We start from the raw sequence: 21,877 nt of genomic DNA on the forward strand, positions 1-21,877 counted from the left end.
ATAAGAGCTTATCCAACCCCAAATACTTTCAGAGAATCAGAAAAGCTATTGTTTTTTTCTCCAAAAACCAACAGAGTCCTCATTCAAATAACTGACATTTAAAACCCAACAAAATTCCCAACAGATTGAAAATGTTAGATAACTTAAAATAGGTCCTTCTCAAAGCTATAAAGTTTCATAGCTGCAATACTTTGACCAGTCCCGAATGAATTTTCCAAATAAAATATTAAATAAAAGAAATAATATTCAACTTGAGATTTCTACAACATGTCCATTGGATCATTTAAAATACTCTTTCCAGGGGCGCCTGGGTGGCTCAGTCGGTTAAGCGTCAGACTTTAGTTCAGGTCGTGATCTCACGGTTCGTGGGCTCGAGCCCCACGTTGGGCTCTGTGCTGACAGCTAGCTCAGAGCCTGGAGCCTGTTTCAGATTCTGTGTCTCCCTCTCTCTCTGACCCTCCCCTGTTCATGCTGTCTGTCTGTCTGTCTGTCTCTCTCAGAAAAAAATAAAACATAAAAAAAATAAAAAATAAAATACTCTCTCCCTTAATTCACTCATCACTAAATAACCTTTTATATCCAATTTTTACATGATTAGATACCAATGACAACCAACAAAACTTTAATGACATCCCTACCAAGAAGGCTTCCTTCTACAGATCATGGATTAAGAAGAGGCTCATTACCAACTGAAATAACTCAGAGATGATAAAACTGATGTAATTAAGTTTAACTTTCTTTAAACCTTTTTTACTGAAAAAAAAATGATCTTAGAGGACAAATGTGATCCATTTGTGCCCAAATGACCAAAGTTAACTTACCATGTGTGGAGCACTGATTGTTGCTTGGAAACCTGCAAAAGAAGAAGAGAACTACTGACACATTCAGCTGCAAAAACGTACCAGTGAAACTCCTTTCCTCACATCCATAAATTCTTTGTCATAAAATATTTTTTGTTTTTATGATCTCAAGAAAATATAACTTTAATTTTGCATTTTAGAGTACTGTCAAGTAGCAATTAAAAAAAGAAAATACAATTATGCCAAAAGCTAATGCACTCTTCTAGTACAACGCTCCGCTATTTCTAAAAATGTCTTCTCTCGTATAGTTAGCTAAGAAAGTAAAAATGTCAAGAAGTTGAGTTGGTAAGTTTATGGCTTGTTTTCTTCTCCAGCTTTATAAAAAGAAAACACACTTCCATATACAATAGGTATGCAAAACCTTTGCAAAGTGAGTTGCTTCACATTTCCGGCAACTTATTGAGCAACTAACTGGCAATCAAAGTAGCTTAAGACACTAGTAACTACTTCCATTTACTCTTTATACTATTACCTGATGGTAATTCACATCCTTTTTATAGTGTTTAGCTTTCAAGTTTTTTCTCCCAGTGCTGCTTTCTCAAAACTTATTTACCTGCTTCTGCATCTGAAGCAATTTTCACTGAGCGGTGGTAGCAGGTGCCTTCGGGGTTCAGAAGCTCCCCAGGATCTTCTCTGCTGACTGTTACAGTGCTTCGAAAGGAGAAAGCATGGCGGCTGGCCCACAGGATCCTGAGGCACTTCTAAGCCTCAAAGGCGCCCACTGCCAAGGCTCAGCAGTTCAGCAAAAACTGCTTCAGGAGAAGGAGTTAAATAAATAACTTTCTGAAACCAAGCACAAACCAAAAGACTCAGGGCAAGTGAAGCAGAGAAATCAATAAACACTTTATTAAACTTACTTCCTTTAATATTGATTGAAAAAACTGATATTAATGTGAAAAACAACCTCAATCAACATCAAGGCCCTAAAGAGCACTCAGCTTAAATTTTCATTCAAAGTATGTTTTAAGAAGAATGTTTAAAATTATTCTTTATATATATCATATATAGTTTGAGAAAACAGAAAAGATACTTGATATACATAACATCATTTTATTGAAATGGCTATGTTAGGGATTATGAAACTTACTCTGGCATTAAATTCAAATTAGCAAGGTAATAATATCTGTGTCCCAACTGAATTTTACTTAAAAAAATTATACAGTAAATGAGCAAAAATGTGACATTTCCAGAAATCCAGAAGCTTACCTATTGATTGTGGAGAATCCATATAAGGGTTACATTTTGCATAGTGGCAGCGGTCTGTGGCCAGCATTACTTCAAATACTTTATCTGTTTTGATGATTCCATTTTCTGAAACGAATGAGGCAAACATTAAGCTGGGAGATGATTAGACATAATTTAGAATAATTACTCTGGTTGCACTGTAGAGACTGGATTGGAAGAGAGGAAGACTGGCAGTTGTTGCAATGGCCCAGGTAAACACAGCCTGGTTCTCAGTGACGATAGTAAGGATGAAGAAAAGCAGGATTTGAGTTATATTCAATAGGTAATGTATACCTAACTAGCTAGCTTTGGAGGAAGAACGGGGTAATGGTTGAGATGCTGATGTCATACACTGATTTGAGAAATCCTGGAGAAGGAGCAGAGTTAAGGAGAAAAAGATAACTTACTTATTGAGTTAAGGGCTAAAGAGCACACAGGCGGCGATACGTAGCAGTCCACTGAACACGTGGATCTGGAGGTCAGGAAAGAGATCTAGGATAGTGATAAAGATTTCTAGTTATACAGATGGTAACTGAAGCAATGGAAGTGAAATAAGTAGCCAGGGAAGATTACACAGAGAAGAAAAACAAAAGTGAACACTGAAGAGATGTGCAAATGAAGCAGAACCTTCAAAGATTATGACAAAGAGCAGCCAAAAGGGTAGATGAAATCAAGTACATAAACTGTTACAAAGCCCAAGGGAAAAAGAAGTTTTCAAGAAGGAAAGCAGGGTCAATAATGATTATATTTGGGGCGCCTGGGTGGCTCAGTCGGTTAAGCATCCGACTTCAACTCAGGTCATGATCTCAGTTTGTGGGTTCCAGCCCCCTGTGCTGACAGCCAGCTCAGAGCCTGGAGCCTGTTTCAGATTCTGTCTCCCCCTCTCTCTCTGCCCTTCCCCTGCTCATGCTGTCTCTCTCTCTCTCAGAAATAAATAAAATTTTTAAAAATATGATTTGGGTCCCCCAACTATTAATTCTTTAAGATTAAATATAATACGTTAAACCTGAATAACCTTCGTGGTACGATGTTGTTATTCAGTAAGACCCTTATTAACTCACTCAGTAAGTTTACTGTCTAATACATATCAGACACAATGATATATGCTTAGGATTATACAAGTAAACAAGATAGCATAATTCCTGTCCTTACAGATCTAAAACCTGTAAGATTAAATGTATGAACTTGACTTTAACATTCAAGAAATAAAATTTTTTTACCCAAAATATGCTTTGCTGAATTTGGCTACTTTATGAATAACCATTTTTAAATGAGACTTTAGGGGCACCAGGGTGGCTCAGTTGGTTAAGCTTCCAACTTCAGCTCAGGTCATGGTCATGACCTCAGGGTTTGTGAGTTCGAGCCCCGCGCTGGGCTCTGTCTCTATGTGCTGACAGCTCAGAGCCTGGAGCCTGCTTTGGATTTTGAGTCTCTTCCCACTCTGCCCTTCCCCAACTCGTGCTTCATGTCTCTCTCTTTCTCTCTCTTTCAAAAATAAACAAACATTAAACATTTTATTTTTTAAAAAAGTGAGATTTTAGGGGTGCCTGGGCGGCTCAGTCAGTTAAGCGTCTGACTTTGGCTCAGGTCATGATCTCACAGATCGTGGGTTCCAGCCCCACGTCAGGCTATGTGCTGACAGCTAGCTCAGAGCCTGGGGCCTGCTTCAGATTCTGTGTCTCCTTCTCTCTCTGATCCTCCCCTATTCACACTGTCTCTAGATCTCTCTCTCGCAAAAATAAATAAAACATTAAAAAAATTTTTTTAAATGAGATTTTGGTGGGGTGCCTAGCTGGCTCAGTTGAAAGACGATGTGACTTGGGGCATTTGGGTAACTTAGTCAGTTGAGCATCTGACTCTTGATTTTGGCTCAGGTCAAAATCTCACAGTTCTTGAGATCAAGTCCTACATCAGGCTCTAGGCTGATAATGCAACTCCTGCTTGAGATTCTCTCTCTCCCTCTCTCTGCCCTTCCCCTGCTCACATGCATGTGCACACACACTCTCTCTTTTTCTTAAAATAAATAAACTTAAAAAAAAGGGAAAAACACATGACTCTTGATCTCAGGGTTGTGAGTTCAAGCCCCACACCGGGTGTGGAGCTTACTTATATAAATTTTAAAAAATAAGACTTCAGTAAAAGCATCATGAGAAGTTTCGAATATTTATGCAAACCTATTTAATTTATTCATTAACTATGGAGTGTCCAGGTTCTAGAGGGTAACAGCAGCTACCAGAATCTGAATTTCTTCACATAGTCACTCAAAAAATCCTCAACCTAAGATCATGAAGGGGCATATATAAAACCACACACGACCCATGCCTTTATGTTAGTAGAAGGCAGAGAATATTCAGACTTCAAGTTACCTATGAAATAAACAATAAACTCCAACAAAGTTCCTGCCATTGCTGCAAATCTGTGGGTGGGAATGGGGTGAGGTTAAAAGACTCCAAGAGGAAAAGGAGAAGCAGGGGATATAGATGAAGCACACACAAAATCATTCCCCTCAAAAAGAGTAACAACACTGAGTACTAAAATACAGAACATAGGTCTGGGACTTGGATGTTCACATCACTGCCTATAAGAAAGGAACTTAAAAGTTGATGAGTTGACAAAGATGCCAAGACCATTCAATGATGAAAGAATATTCATTTTCAACAAATAGTGCTGGGACAACTGGATAGCCACATGTAAAAGAACTCATATCCTATATAAAAATTAACTCAAAATGGATCAAATCCCTAAACATAAGAGCTAATACCATAAAACTCATAGAAGATACTATATTGAAGTAAATCCTCATGACCTTGGATTTGGCAATGGATTCACACATATAATACAAAAAGCACAAGCAACAAGAGAAAAAATATAAATTGGATTTCATCAAAATTAAAAGGTTTTGTGCCTTAACGGATGCTATCAAGAAAGTGAAAAATAACTTATAGAATGGGAGAAAATATTTGCAAATCATGTATCTGGGAAGGACTTATATTTAGCATATATGAAGGACTCTTACAATTCAATGTAAAGAGATAAAATGTGCAAAGAATCTGAATATACATTTCTCCAAAGGCATACAAATGGCCAATAAGTACATGAAAAGATGATGATCAGGGAAATGCAAATTAAAACCACAGTGAGATACCACTTCATAGCCCTAGCCCCTATAACGGCTAGAATCAAAAAGTCAGATGATAACAAATATTGGCGGGGATGGGAAGAAATCAGAATCCTTATGCACTGCAAGTGGAAATGTAAAATGGTGCTGCCACCTCAGAAAATGGCAGTTCCCCAAATGGCTAAAGGTAAGAGTTACCACAGGACCCAGCAATTCTATTCCTCTATGTATATCCTAGAGAAATGAAAATATATGTTCACAAGAAAGCATGTACACGAATGTTCATAAGAGCATTATTCATAATAGCCAAAAGTGGAAATAACCTAAATGTCCTCCAACTGATGAATGGGTAAACAAAATGTGGTATATCCATTCTATAAAATATTAAGCCATAAAAATGCTGACTCATGCTACCACATATACGAATCTTGAAGACACTGTGCTACTGCTAGGAATTCACCCGAGTGCTGATGCCCAGGGGCCCATGCACCCCAGTGTTCACAGCAGCACTCTCAACAATAGCCAAATCATGGAAACAGCCTAAATGTCCATCAACTGATGAATGGATCAAGAAGATGTGGTTTATACATAAGTGGAATACTGCATGGCAATAAGAATGAAATCAGGCCATGTGTAGCAACGTGGATGGAGCTCAAGGGTGTTATGCTGAGTGAAATAAGTCAGGCAGAGAAGGACAGATACCATATGTTTTCACTCATATGTGGAACAGGAAAAACTTAACAGAGGACCATGGGGGAGGGGAAGGGGAAAAAAATAAGAAGAGGGAGGGAGGAAAATCATAAGAGACTCTTAAATACTGAGAACAAACTGAGAGTTGATGGGAGTGGAGGAGAGGGGAAAAGGGGTGATGGGCATGAAGGGGGGCACTTGTTGGGATGAGCACTGGGTGTTTTATGGGAACCACCTTGACAATAAACTATAAAAGAAAAGAAAAAAAAACAAAACAACACTGTGCTAAGTGAAAGAAACCAGTAACAAAAAACTAGAATTGTATGCTTCTATTTAAAAATTAAATAGGACTAGAGGTGGCAACCATGAGAAGCTCTGTTTCTGGGGTAGACTCAAGTAAAAAGGGAAAGGATGGTGCCTCTTGGTGCACCAAAAGGGAAAAGAAAATTAAGGATCTTATAGAAACAAAAGAGCAACAAGATACGCTCACTTCTTCCTTTTTCCCAACCCTACTCCCAACACATCATCGTCCATTAAAGAAACTGCAAGTCACAATACTAAAAAAAGGTGCTCTTGAATTGTGTCCAGAAAATGTTTAAAATTAGAAAATGAAAAAAACCAACTCCATTCAAAGATACTGTAAAAAGAAAACAAAATACAAATAAAAACATTTCAGCTGATTAAACAGAAACAATAATCTTAAAACTATATTCAAAGAAAACTTAGCAGAAAGTAAGTAAAAATATTACCAGGACAACTTCATGACATATACTAATAAAACTATCATAATTTAAAGGCAAGGAAAAAATCCTCAGAGCCTCAAGGCAAAAAAAATCAAGTTATGAAAGAAGACTAAAATATATATATATATATATATATATATAAAATTAGGCAACCATCAGATTTCCTAAAAGCAAAATTCAAAGCAAAAAAAGAATGAAGCAACATTTCAAGAAATTCAAGAAAAGAAAATGCAAATCAACAATTTAAAAAAGCAAATTATTGGGGCACCTAGCTGGCTCAGTCCATAAAGCATGCAACTCTTGATCATGAGTTCAAGCCCCACATTTTGGCCAGAGTTTACATTAAAAAAATTTTTTTTTAATTCACAAAACAACAAGAACAGCGAACTATTGATACATTCAACAACACAGATAAATCTCAGAAGCATTAATCTCAGAGAAAGAAGCCAGACAAGGAGACTATATACTATATGACTCCTACAGACTATATACTAAATGATAATTTATATCAAATTCTAGAAAAGTCAAAGCTATAGAGGCAGAAGGCTGTTCTGTGATTGCTAGAGGCTGGGGGTAAAGGAGATGAATTGCAAAGGAACATGAGAAACTCTGTGGGTAAAAGAAATGTTCTAATCAGAGATCAGCAGATTTACATAAAGGTCAAAATAGTATTTCAGGCTTTGCAGGCCAAGTAGTCTCTGCTACAACAACTCAACTCTGTTAATGTCCTGTGGGAACAACACAAACAATACCAAAAATAGGGTATAGGGTATGGCTATGTTAAGTATATAAGTATTTCTAAACATAGACACCAGACCAGCTTGGGCCTCTGAGCTGTGATTTGCTAATTCCTGTTCTATATCATAAGCCTGTTGGTTACACAAGTATATTTGCCAAATTTTTCAAATTCTAATTTTTTTAAAGATTTCATTTGTTTTAAGTAGGCTCCATCCATGCCCAACATGGGGCTCAAGCTCACAACCTTGAGATCAAGGGTTGCATGCTCCACCCACTGGGCAAGCCAGGTGCCCCTCAAATTGTAATCTTAAATTTAATTTATACCTCAATAAAGATGATTCTTTTTAAAGTGTAAGCCAAAGATTTTATACCCTGCCAAACTGTCCTTCAAATATCAAGGTTAGAGAAAAAATGTTTTGAATGTGCAAGAATTCTGGGAATGCTGTACAAACAAGCCCTTCTGAGATATCTTCTAGAGGATGTGCTTCATCTAACCAAGAGATAAACAGGGATACATCATCCAAGGACACATTACCAATTGTAAAGCAAAGACAAAAACAGCGGTGGAGACAAGGGTAGAATAATACATAAATGTCATATGTTCCAACAAAGTAGAAAAAAACACAACTGGAAACAATGAGAGGAGAAAAAAGGGGTAAAGTAGAATTAGATCATTGACTGTTATGCAGGCAATAGGGAAAAATCAAAGGATACCATTTAATACTGACTTACAAAACAGTAAATAGAAAAGGTGGTTTAAAGACACTATAATAGGTATATTGGGGCGCCTGGGTGGCTCAGTCAGTTAAGCGTCAGACTTGGGCTCAGGTCATGATCTCATGGTTCATGGGTTCAAGCCACACGTCGGGCTTTGTGCTGACAGCTAGCTCAGAGCCTGGAGCCTGCTTCATGTTCTGTATCTCCCTCTCTCTCTGACCCACTCCTGCTCATGCTGTCTCTCTCTCTCTCTCAGAAATAAATAAAAACACTTAAAAAAAATTAATTAAAAATAAAAAAAATAAAGACACTGTAATAGGTATAAACACAAACCTTCCAAGTAACAAAAGAATATACTTAAAAATTAGCAAACAAAGCACATGAAACAGAAAAACATTGTAAATAGTCCTCGACTGGCAAAATCAAAGTTATTTCATCTTTCCATTTTAAAATATTATAGGGGCGCCTGGGTGGCTTAGTCGGTTAAGGATCCGACTTTCGCTTAGGTCATGATCTCGCGGTTTGTGGGTTTGAGCCCCGCGTCGGGCTCCGTGCTGACTGCCAGCTCAGAGCCTGGAGCCTGTTTCAGAGTCTGTGATTCCCTCTCTCTCTGACCCTCCCCTGCTCACTCTGTCTCTCTCTCTCTCTCCTAGAAATAAAAAAAAAATAAAAATAAAAAAAAATATTATAAATGTTGGATACGGAGAGCCTGGGTGGCTGAGTCGATTAAGCCTCCAATTTCAGCTCAGGTCATGACCTCACGGCTCATGGTTCCAGCCCCACATGGGGCTCTGTGCTGACAGCTCAGAGCCTGGAGCCTGTTTCAGATTCTGTGTCTCCCTCTCTCTCTGCCCCTCCCCTGTTCATGCTCTGTCTCTCTCTCTGAGATAAACATTAAAAAAAAACAACTAAGCACTATTATTACTCCATTTTACAGATGAAAAAATTGAGTTTAGAGACTGTTGTCCAAGACCTCAGAGCAAATAAAATGTAAGGCCATTCAAATTGAGATGTTAGATTCCCATTAACCACTTCACTGTACTGCTACTAACATATTCCAATAGCTTAGGGACTTCTAATTCATTTCCCAACATTATTCTTTTTTTTTTTTTAATGTTATTTAGTTATTTTGAGAAAGGGAGAAGGCAGAGAGAAAGGGAGAGAGAGAATCCAAAACAGGCACTATGCTCAGTGCAGATCCTGATGTGGGGCTTGATCCTATGACCATGAGATGATGACCTGAGCTGAAATCAAGTGTCAGACACTTAATTGACTGAGCCACCCAAGGCACCGCCCCCCCCCCAAATAATTCTTGAGTGGTTCTTTTGCCTTGAACTCAATTCAAATTCCAGAGTGATAATTCACAGACTCTCAAGATCACATGGGGTCTTAGGATCCCTCAAGCCTAACTTCTTCATAAATTGGTATCATGATCACTACTTGAAGATTTCCACATTCAAATCACTTTATCATATTTCCTTGTATTAATATGAAATCTCCTTCTTTATAACTTACTTACATGAACTCTTAGTGCTGCTCTCTCAAGCCACAAAAGAAATACTGAATTTTCTATCCAGCCAACCTTTTCTTTCATTGGAAGACATGTGACCACTTCAAGCTTTATCTTTCTCAGGTTTAGCAGCTTCATTCAATATTTCCAATATTCATCAGTTTTTAAAATCATCATCATATTCACTTATTCATTTTTCTCTGGATGGATACTTAAAAGAGTAACATCTAAAATCAAACACATTGTTCCAGGCACGTTCTAAAAACCAAAGTGAAGAGACTACTTCCCTTAAGCTAGGTAATACACTTCTATCAAACTCATGAGTTTCTTTGGCTACTTTCTTACTCTGTGTAGGCATACAGAATTTACTAAAAACTCTAAATGGTCTTTGTTGTTGTTTAAATGTTTATTTATTTTTGAAAGAGAGCCAGAGCCAGAGGCAGAGAGAGTCCTAAGCAGGCTCCGCCGTCAGTGCAGAACCCAATGCAGGGCTTGATCTCATGAACTGTGAGACAATGACCTGGGCTGAAATGGAGAATCAAATGCTTAACCAACTGAGCCACCCAGGTGCCCCTCTAAATGTTTGTTTTTTAAGTTTTTTAGGTTTATTTATTTATTTTGAGGGAGACAGAGACAGTGTGAACAGGGGGAAGACAAAGAGAGGGAAAGAAAGGGGGGAAGGGGAGAGGGAGAGGGAGAGGGAGAGGGAGAGAGAGAGAGAGAGAGAGAGAGAGAGAGAGAGTCCCAAGCAGGCTTTGCACCATCAGCACAGAGTCCAAGATGGGGCCCAAAGGCATGAACCTTGAGATCATGACCTGAGCTGAAACTGAGAGTTGGACGCTTAACCAGCAGAGCCACCCAGGCACCCTTCTAAATGATTTTTAAAAGCATGTCACTATTTATTAAAAAGCTGAACACATCAAGTCTCAGAATCAAGCCTTATTATGCCATTATTGGGTGGTTTCCAAAATTTTCACCATAATATTCTTTTTATTTTTGCCATGAATTCCGTATTTTGAAAGATGCCTAAACCAAACCCCATTTACTAAGTTATTAAGTCATTTTGCCATTTTTGGTAATCTGACATATATAACTGTCAACACCCTGAACTATTTTTAGCAAACAGCAAAATAATTTAATTTTCGCTTTTTGTGGACAGCCTGATTATAAGTAAAAGTGTAATTACCATTTGGCTTTCTGAAATAGTGAACAGCTCTAGAACTACCCATACCCAATCTTCCTGAACCCTAGGGACCAAGGACCTTAATTAAGTAACTATAATAATGGCTAATGTTGGTCCAAATATGCAATTGATCCAAATAAGAACTCAGTAGGGTTGAAACAGAATGTAATAGAACCCAAGCCATAAGCCAAATAATAAAAAACTTAAAGAGATTAGAGCCATGTTAAGAAGATATCTGCTTCTCTTTTTTTTTTCTTAAAAACTTTTTTAATGTTTATTTATTTATAAATAGAGAGGGAGACAGAATCCCAAGCAGACCCACACTGTCAACACAGAGCTCAATGTGGGGCTTAAACTCACAAACCGTTGGAGATCATGACCTGAGCCATAATCAAGAATCAGATGCTTAACTGACTGAGCCACCCAAGCGCCCCTCTGTTTCTCTTCGTAACTTCAGGGGTGGAGAAGAATACAGAGGGAGATAAGTTCCAGGGGAAAAAAAAAAAAAAGGATATGAAGAAAACTAAAATGTGACAGGATTTTAAAGAATTGATGTAATATAAAACAAGGAAAAATATCTGACTATTCCCCTACATTAGTAGGAGGAATCTTGATACTGGAAACAGAAAGCAGGAAATAAGCTCACAGCAGACTACCTAACTCAGCTATGAGTTATCATCACGGATGACTATTGATTTTCAGCACTTAAAAATCAACAAAGTACAGGGGTACCTGGGCGGCACAGTTAGCTGAGTGTCCGACTTTGGCTCAGGTCATGATGTTACAGTTTGTGAGTTCAAGCCCCACATTGGGCTCATTGTTGTCTATGCAGAGCCTGTTTGGGATCTTCTCTCCCCCTCCTCTCTGCCTCTACCCCACTCACACTCGCTCCCTCAAAAATAAATAACATTAAAAATATTTAAAAAAAAACAAGTACAGAAAATTTATTTACTGCTCAGAACAAAATGCAAATTATCAACTTTGACAATGTAAAAGACCCACTAATAAGTTGTAAAATGAGAGGAAGAACTCCCTAATATCCTTTCTTACAAAATACAGGGGTTACCAGAGGTAGTGTTAGTTTATAAATTATTGAACAAGAAACTGAGGTTAAAGGATATTACTTAAAGTTACAAAGGTAACCACAAAAGAGGAAGCAAAAATTATGACGGAGGAGGAGTAGGTGTAAATACCCATCCATTTTGGCAGGAGGTCAACAGATAATGTCTAAAGTTGATAAAACAAGAAATGACAGTTTAACCACATGATTTAAAGACATGAAGATTAACTACAAGAAGAACCAAAAAAACATAGTTAAAAGTGGTTCCCAGGGTGCCTAAATGGCACACTCAGTTAAGCATCCCACTCTTGATCTCAGTTCAGGGCTTGATCTCAAGGTCATGAGTTCAAACCCTGCACTGGGCTTTACGCTGTCCATGGAGCCTACTAAAACAAAACACAACACAACACACAAAAAAAACCAAAAGTGGTTCCCTCTAGGCAATGAGTCCGGGGTGGAGAGGAACAGGGCCATGAAATTGTTATTTTTCAATAAAAGCCCTTCTGTGTGATTTTATCTTTTAACCATGTACATATATTACTTGACTAAATATTAACCTTAATTCTCCCAACCTTGTTATCATAGATGGTATGTAGTTACATACATACATATATGTATATATATATACACACATATATATGTATATATACACACACACACACAATACACACACATATATAGAAACATACCCTCCAATTAGCAAAATCTAAGATGTGATAAGGATTCCTTTTCCTTTGGTGGTAGAATTTTAATGGAATGCATTATTTAGCTTCTCTATAGTTACGTATAATCTTACAACTAAGTTCTTGTCAATGCAACATACATAGAAATTATGTATGCAACTTTCAGATCATCCCTTAAAAAGGAATGGGGTTTTTTTCTCTTTCCCCAACCTTCACCCCACTGGCTGGAATATGAAAATTATGGAGGTAAACTATCTTCAACCTTTCAGATGAGGCAAAGACTTTAGGAAGCACAAGAGAGATCCTTGTGCTCTACACTACAGAACCACTATATTAGCTCTGAATTGCTTAGTTGTTACAGGAGAGAGAAACTTTGATTTTGTTAAGCCATTGTTAATTTGGTCTTTGTTATAGCAGCTGAACAGGTTACGTTAATGCACACGTACATGAGGAGGAAAATGAGATCATCCTGAAGAACAGAACTAGAGTCGGAGCATGGGAATAATTGTATAAGGCCTTAACGTGGCCTCAAAGCTAAGTGAGAGGTGTTTACATTTAATACAGCAAGCAAGAGGAGCCTGGGAAGGCAAGCAACTTAACAGAAATCAGTGTACTAGGAAAATCAGCATAATGCTTGGAACGGAGCTGAGGGGAGGGAAAGTGAAAGTGTGACAACCTATCAGACACTTGGAGGTCTCCAAGCATGAACTAAGGACCTAGGCTGGGAAAGTACCAATGAAAATACAGTGGAAGTAAACTAGGAAAGGCATCTGAAAAAACTGTTCAGTTAATGTGGTAACAGTCTGAAAGAATCAATGACTACTCCAAGATTCTTGATCTGAAAGAACAGAAGAACGGAAGCAATCCTGGCAGAACTGAAAAAGAACAGAGTCTGTGTTGATATGAAGCACTGAACACCCCAGGAAGAATGCCCTGATGCAGGGCTCAGACTCACAAAGTGTGAGATTATGACCTGAGCCAAAGTCCCACACTTAAACGACTGAGTCACCCAGGGGCACCTGTTTCCTACCTAGGATTAGACATATGAGATAATCAGAGCTTGAGACATTCTGGGTATAGAAAGTCTGAAAGATATTAATTTTATTTTTTATTTTTTATTTTATTTTATTCTGTTCTATTTTAAAGAGAGAGAGAGTGAAAGAGGGGGAAGGGGCAGAGGGAGAGGGAGAGGGAGAATCTTAAGCAGGCTCCATGCTGAGCTGGGCTGAATCCCACATCCCTGGGATCATGACTTGAGCTGAAATCAAGAATCAGATGCTCAACTAACTGAGCCACCCAGGTGCCTCTGAAAGAGATTAGTTTTAAATTCACACTATAATTAAAGAAGAATTTTATGTGATGGCAAGCTACAAGAAAGCATATCATCTAAATACCAAAGATTATTTAAAAATACATCTTTCTCGGGGTGCCTGGGTGGCTCAGTCAGTTAAGTGTCCAACTTTGGCTCAAGTCATGATCTCACAGTTCATGGATTCAAGCCCCACATCAGGCTCTGTGCTGGCGGCTCAGAGTCTGAAGCCTACTTTGGATTCTGTGTCTCCCCTCTCTGTCCCTCCTCTGCTCATGCTCTGTCTCTCCCTCAAAAATAAATGAACATTAAAAAACATTTTTTTAATACATCTTTCTCATTAGAGTTGTCGAATTACTATGTTGTACAGTTAAAATTAATGTAGCACTCTGTCAGATAATTAATAAAAAAAACATCGTGGGGTGCCTGGGTGGCTCAGTTAGTTAAATGTTTGACTTCAGCTTAGGTCATGTTCTCATGGTTTGTGAATTCAATCCCCTATCGGCCTCACTGTTATTATCAGTGCAGAGCCCACTTTGGAAACTCTGTTTGCTTCTTTCTCTCCCCCTTCTCCACTCACTCCCTCTCTCTCAAAAATGAATAAACATTAAAAAAATTTAAAAGACCCACATCTTTTCCTGAACTGCTATCACTCCTAATAGATACATAAAACTATCTGTTTTGACACTATTTCCTTTTCTTTTCTTTTTTTTAATGTTTTATTTATTTCTGAAAGAGAGAGGCAGCATGAGCAGGGAGGGTCAGAGAGAGAGGGAGATACAGAATCCGAAGCAGGCTCCAAGCTCTGACCTAGCTGTCAGCACAGAGCCTGATGCAGGGCTCGAACCCATGAACCGTGAGATTATGACCTGAGCCGAAGTCAGATGCTTAACCGATTGAGCCACCCAGGCGCCCCTCTTTTTCTTTTCTTAAAGTTTATTTATTTTGAGAGCGTGAGAGAGAGGGTGCGAAGCAGAGATAGAGGGAAAGAGAGAGAATCTCAAGCCGACTGCACTGTCAGCACAGAGACCAATGCAGGGCTCAGTCTCACAAACTGTGAGATCATGACCTGAGCCAAAATCAAGAGTTGGATGTTCAACAGACTGAGCCACCTAGGTGACCCAGTTTTGACACTATTTCTTAAAGAAGTATGTTCCCTGAACTCCTCACATTTGATAAACTGAAATGTTATACACAACTCTAAAATACAGGTAACCAAATGTTAACTTCTGTGGCTCTCTCCTAACACTCACATCCCATGGTTGATTTTACGAAATCCATGACGCGTTTAAAATTACAGAATCTTGAGCTTAGTTGGTTAAGTGTTTGACTGTTAATCTCAGCTCAGGTCATGATCTCATGGTTTGTGAGATCAAGACCCTCGTAGTGCTCCACGCTGACAGCATGGGGTCTGTTTGGGATTCTCTCTTCCTCTCTCTCTGGCCCTCCCCTGTGCATTCTCTCTCTCTTGCTCTCTCCCTCTCCCCCAAAATAAATAAATAAACATTACAAAATAAAGTTACAGAATCTTGGATTTGGAAGGGTCCTTAGAGATCTAGTGCACAGTCAAAACTCGACATATCTCTTCTACAACATCCCTTACAGAAAAATGGTCATTCTTTGCTTCAACATATGCAGTAACAGAAAACATTATTTTTCAAAGCCAACTCTTTGATTGTCAGGATAGCATTGTGAATACTTCCTTATAATGAGCCAAAACCTGCCTCGCAGTTGTCTTGGTTTGACCCTCTACTACATGACATTTCCTCAAATATTTAAACATTTTTGCTCTCTCAAGCTTTCTCATTGCTAAATCGAACAACCTCAATCCTATCGAATCACCATATAAAATGCCGACATTCTCATTATCTTGATCACCCTTGTCTGATAATCTTGGGTTTTTTTCCAAAAGTCTTTTTGTATATCTTTTTTTTTTTAATTTTTTATGTCTTTATTTTATTTTGAAAGACAGAGAGCGAGCGGGGGAGGGGCAGAGAGAGAGGGAGACACAGAATCTGAAACAGGCTCCAGGCTCTGAGCTGTCAGCACAGAGCCCAATGCGGGGCTTGAGCCCATGGACTGTGAGATCATGACCTGAGCCGAAGCCGGACGTTTAACAGACTGAGCCACCCAGACGCCCCTGATAATCTTGTTTTTAACTGCTACTCTTAGAGCATGATGGCCAAAGCTAAATGTAATACTAATAAAAATATGTGAAACAGCACAATGGACCCAAGACATTAAATAGAATGTAATAAAATACACCTAGAGCTAGTGCTGCCCAATAGAACTTATAATGATGGAAATGTTCTATCTGCACTAACAGGCAGCTTGTAACCTCATGTGGCTCTTTATTCATTTGAGAGAGAGAGAGAGAGAGAGAGAGAGAGCGAGCCTGCACACAAGTTGGGGAGGGGGCGGAGGGAAAGACAGAATCTCAAGCAGGCTCCACACTCAGCACGGAACCCGACATGAGGTTTGATCCCACGACTCTGGGATCATGACGAGCTGAAATCAAGAGTCAGATGCTCAACCCACTAATCTACCCAGGCACCTCTTCTTTCTTTCCTTCTTTCTTTCTTTTTTAAAGCCTCATGTGGCTACTGAGCTCATGAAATATGGTTAGTGTGACTGAGAAACTGAATTTTTAACTTCATTTAATTTTAAATGATTTCAATTTAAGTAAACACACTGATATTAAAGTCCCCCTAGTCATATAAACTAAATCTGATTCAATGTACTTTAAGTTTACTTACTAGTATGTACCTGTAAGACTGACTTGAAACAAGTCAAAATGAGGAGGTACGTGCTGGATTCTAAATGAGGCCCCAATTTCTGAAAATAACCCTCTAGGATTTTATTACCTGGTTGTATTTGGCCCATGAACACGCAAGATAAAACTAATATAATATTCTCTTTCCCACCAGGTATGCTACTAGTGGCTAAGAACTGACACTCTAAATACAAAAATCAAATAATTCCAATTTATTTTCAGAAATAAAGGACACAAAAACTACAAATTATCATAATTTTTATTCAAATGCCTACTCAAAGTCTCCACTGAAATGTCTTATAAGCATCTCAAACAGAACATCCCCCAAAATAAACTCCTGCTCTCCCACACCTCCTTGCATGCCTCCTCTTTGCCACTTCAAAGTCCTTGCTACTCACTCACTTATTATTTCCAACTCAGAAAATGGCAGATCATTCCAGTTGCTTAAGCCCAAAACCTTGCTATCGTATCCTTGACTCCAGTCTTTCTCCCACACCCCTAATTCAAATCTACCACATGCAATTTTCTCTGCCTGGAATGCCTGTTCCCCAGCTCAATCTATCTAGCTAGAATTTCTTCACTCCACCAACTCTTTGCTCAAATGAGACCTCAGTGAGGCCTTCTCCCCTACAACTGCAAATCTAGTTCCCCACTCCTAATCCTCCTTCCCTACTTTGTTACTTATACTATGACATACCAGGTATCTTACTTCTTCTCTGCTCCCATTAGAAGTAATCTACAAGAGACAATATTTGTTGAGTGCTGTATCCCTAGTGTTTGGCATACAAAAGAAAGTCGGCTGAATGACAAATTCTGTATGGTATAGTATATACAAAATGACAGAATCAAAGATGCAAAGTAAAAGTAACTGATATACTAGGGCAGTGGATTGAAATTTTTAAACAAATAAAAGTAGGTAAAAAAAACAAATGTTGTTTTAAGTGGCCATGACTTGGAATTCTCCCAATAAAAGTAGAAAATAAACTCTAATATAAACATTACTTAAATTGTGACATTTCCTGGATTAAGCAGGCTCACAGTTGTTTTAAATTAATTTGTTTCAAGAGTACATTATCAGCCCATAATTATAAAATAGTTATATTCTTTATTTCTATAAACCTGCACTAACACAGCAGCCACTAGCCACACGTGGACTATTTAAGTTAAATAATACAAAAATTCAGTTCCTCAGCTGTGTTAACCACATTTCAAATGCTTAATGCCACATGTGGCTGATGGCTATCATATGAAACAGCACAGATACAGACATTACAGACAGCTCTTTTGGGCAGGACTGCAACAGACTTTTTTCCTAAAACTTTATTCTAATGTGTAAAACTGATTCAGCTGAAACACTGGCAGCGTTTAACCTCATAATTTTCTATTTTCTGTCAGTGATTTTTTTATTAAAAGTTTTTTTAATGTTTATTTAATTTTGAGATAGTGAGCGTGAGCTAGCGGAGGAGGGACAGAGAGAGGGAGACAGAGAATCTGAAGCAGGTTCCCCAACATCAGTGCAAACCTGATGTGGGACTCGAATTCACAAATCGTGAGAGATCATGATCTGAGCCAAAGGCAGACACTCAACCAACTGGGTCACCCAGGTGCCTCTCTGTGTCAGTGATTCTTAGAGTGTGATCCCAGGACAGTAGCAGCATTACGTAGGAACTTGTTAATAATACCAATTATTGGGGGCGCCTGGCTACTTCAGTTGGTGGAGCATGTGACTCTTGATCTCAGGGTTGTGAGTTTGAACCCCACACTGGGTATGGAGCCTATTTAAAAAGAACATATAAATAAAAAGAAAAATACAAATTCTTGAGCCCCAGCAATCTATGTTTTAACAAGCTCTCCATGTGATCCAGGAGACTCTGAAGCATGCTCAAGTTGTAACTGTTCTAAGTTACTTAAAAATGGTTGTCAGGGCACCTGCCGGACTCAGCTGGTGGAGCATATAACTCTTGATCTCAGGGGTTGTGAGTTCAAAGCCCGTCGGGTGTAGAGATTACTTAAAAATAAAATCTTATTTTTTTAATGTTTATTTTGAGAGGGAATGTGTACATGAGTGGGGGAGGGGCAGAGAGAGAGAGAGAATCCCAAGCAGGCTCCTCGCCATCAGCACAGAACACAATACGCAGCTCATTGCTACAAACTGTGAGATCATGACCTGAGCCAAAATCAAGACTAGGATGCTTAACTAACGGAGCTACCCAGGCAAAATAAAAATCCCAAAAATAAAATCTTAGAAAAAAAAGTAGTTGTCATCATAACATAAGCTATGAAATATTACAAAACATACCATTACATTCTATAATATTCTGTAAATGATGTATCAACTATGAAATCATACACAATCATAATTCCATTATGACAGCTTATAAAAGGAAAACTAAGTATTTTTAATAAACTATAATAATGTTAAAATTTTTTTAATGTTTTATTTATTTCTGAGAGAGGGAGAGAGAGAGAGAGAAACAGCGTGAGCAGGGGAGGGTCAGAGAGAGAGGGCAACACATAATCTGAAAGAGGCTCCAGGCTCTGAGCTAGCTGTCAGCACAGAGCCCAACACAGGATTTGAAGCCACGAACCGTGAGATCCTGACCTGAGCGGAGGTCGGACATTTAATTGACTGAGCCATCCAGGCGCCTCAATAATGTTAAATTTTTTTAATGTTTTATATATTTTTGAGAGAGACACAAGTGGGGGAGGGACAGAGAGAAAGAGGGACAGAAGATCTGAAGCAGGCTCTGCACTGAGAGCAGCAAGCCCTACGCCTGTCTTGAATTCTATAATTCAATTTAAATAAACAAACATTTAAATAAAAATGAAACCTATGAGCCAGAATTCTGCAAGAAGTTGAAACTAACACTGCACAGTGTTACATGTGGATAAACAATTTGAGTACTCGAATTTCCTCTTATGAATTATAGATACATTGCAAAACTAAATGTCTGCAATATCAACATCCATTTATGTTAAATGTTTTTTAAATGTTTATTTTTTTTTGAGAGAGAAAGAGAGAGCACCACTGTGTGCATGCATGAATCAGGGTGGGGCAGAGAGAGAGAGGGAGAGAGAATTCCTGGCAGGCTCCGCACTGTCAGCACAGAGCCGGATATGGGCTCAATCCCATGAACTGTGAAATGATGACCAGGGCGGAAACCAAGAGACCGGCACTTAACCAACTGAGCCATCCAGGTGCTCCTTAAATATTTATTATTAAATTGTCTGATAGAAAAATATCCTTAGAAATTTTGGCTAGAAATAAGAGAATAAAATAAAATGATCATAAAACCACTGGAGAAAGACCTAGGTCTGACTTACCACAAATTTGGCCCAAAAAGGAGAGACTTTAAGAGCCTGATTACCAAATTCTGTCACAGCCGAGTGTGTATTGTGATAACCTACCAGTGGCAAGTTAACTAATCATTAATTCATGCAGAGACTCTTTTGGGTGTGTATGCTGCAACAGCAGGCACTAGACCATTTTAAGAAATTTTATTAAAATACTTACAACATATTGAGTTTATGTGCAATCCTCAGAAACCTAAATCACACTTCAAAATACTGCCTCAGCATATGGATGTCGATTTCAATCAAATATCCTTGCATAAAGTGAACACTGGCAATGCTTGACAGAATTTTGAAACCTAAACGTTCTTCGTTACTAAATACAAAGGATATAATTTCAAAATTTTAAAATACTGTAAAAAAAAATAAAATGACTAATAGTAAGCACTAACCATGTGCCAGTCAAGAATATTTTTCTCACTCAGCTTGGTATTCCGAGCACAGATCCAAGTATATAATGTAGATTTAACTGCATTTACGAAAAAAGGAAGGGGTATTAAGTTGAAAGAATTCGAAGATATTAAAAAAAAAAAAGTCCCAGCTCTCAAGGAAGTTACAAATCGAATTAGGAAACATGACAAACACAAGAAAAGCTAAATAACATATGACAAAAATACCACGTGGCAGGATACGATTATTTGCGAAGCTGGTGGCAAACAGCGAGCTACAAATTCAGATCAGAGACAAAGTATTACCGACGGCGGTCCTTCTGGCCTTCCAGACAGCGACACTATATTTCGATTTAAAAAAAGAAAATGACACAGCACTCATCCCACCCTAAAATTATCATAAGAGGAAGGGATACAATAACTAAAGAAAATGGATTATAAAAAAAAAATCCACACAAAGCTTTTACAAAGCCTTTGCAGCCTAGAGGAACAAAGTCAGAACATTCCACACACACAATCCTTTGCTGAACCAGGACCTCTAATAGCTCCTGAAATACAAGTGTGTCGGGAACTCGCATCCTCTGGTTATTTCTTCCTCCGCCCCCCACGAAGATAGCCACTGGACAGAAGCCCCAGAAATTTCTCCCAGCATCCGCAATGACAATACTCTCATCTTTCCCTCCCTCCCCTCGCCTCTATCAAAGGGTGGCATCTCCTTCCAGAGGAAAAAACGGAGGGCGGGGGAGTCAGTATACGAGAGAAGGCTCGCGGCGAGGTCGATTATTNCCCCGCGGGGCGACGCCTGCTCCTGCCCCAACAAGAGCGGCCCGTAGCTCTTTCTTTTCCCTCCGCGTCCACGTCGCCGATGAGTGACAGGTCCTGAGGGAGGCGATCGCAAGCGCGAGCCGTTCGAGACTGCTGGTGCAACCCTGCGCCGAACCCTCCAGCCGGCACGGGGCTGGAGATGGGAGGGCAGACAGAGCGTTACGGACGGCCCAGGGGGACCCAGTCCAGGCCTAGCCTGGCCCAGTTGCCCCACATCGGGCGGGGGTGGCACTTACTGCGGAGATTGTGGATTAGCTCCGAGTGGCTGGCGCCGCCGGATTTNGCTCGCGTCCCCGTTGTAGCCTCCGCTCTGACTGCTGTCGCCGCCGGTGCCGCCACTGCGCGCTCCCGGCATCCCCCGCGGCACGCATGCGCTCTGTGACGCCGCGCGGCCTCGGGTGCGGCGGGGTGGGGCCGGAGGCAAGGGTGGCCTGGTGCCCCGCCGCCTGCGCCGGTGGNGCGTGCCCCCCTTCCGAGGCCTCGGCCAGCGCACAGCCAATTTGCTGAGTTCGCCTTGCGGTTAGGCGGGGTGGGCCCCGCAGCGGTTGGTCGCGTGCCTGGCTACGGTCCTGGTCACCCAGCGCGGAGGCACGACGGCGAGGCTGATTCGTGCCGCCGCGTCTGGCCGATCTGGTTACGCCGCTGCCGGTAGCTCCGTAGTCGCAGCTGAGTCAGCTGCTGCGAGCGGCGGGGGGGGCCCCCTG

The 21,877-nt window shown here is 39.7% G+C and overlaps 1 protein-coding gene across 1 annotated transcript in view; it reads right to left on the bottom strand.

Moving 5' to 3' along the window:
- The window catches only part of PCMT1 (protein-L-isoaspartate (D-aspartate) O-methyltransferase), a 53,273-nt gene that overhangs the window by 28,942 nt on the left and 2,454 nt on the right, over nucleotides 1–21,877 (bottom strand). Inside the window, exons 3-6 of the mRNA XM_077776155.1 lie at nucleotides 21,751–21,874; nucleotides 21,410–21,642; nucleotides 2,067–2,171; nucleotides 822–853 (exon numbers count right to left, since the gene is read on the bottom strand). Of these exons, the coding sequence (XP_077632281.1) occupies nucleotides 822–853; nucleotides 2,067–2,171; nucleotides 21,410–21,642; nucleotides 21,751–21,874 (494 nt within the window). The remainder of the gene's footprint in view (nucleotides 1–821; nucleotides 854–2,066; nucleotides 2,172–21,409; nucleotides 21,643–21,750; nucleotides 21,875–21,877) is intronic.

The sequence above is a fragment of the Crocuta crocuta genome, unplaced genomic scaffold, assembly GCF_008692635.1.
Source record: "Crocuta crocuta isolate KB4526 unplaced genomic scaffold, BGI_CrCroc_1.0 scaffold25, whole genome shotgun sequence".
NCBI lineage: Eukaryota > Metazoa > Chordata > Mammalia > Carnivora > Hyaenidae > Crocuta > Crocuta crocuta.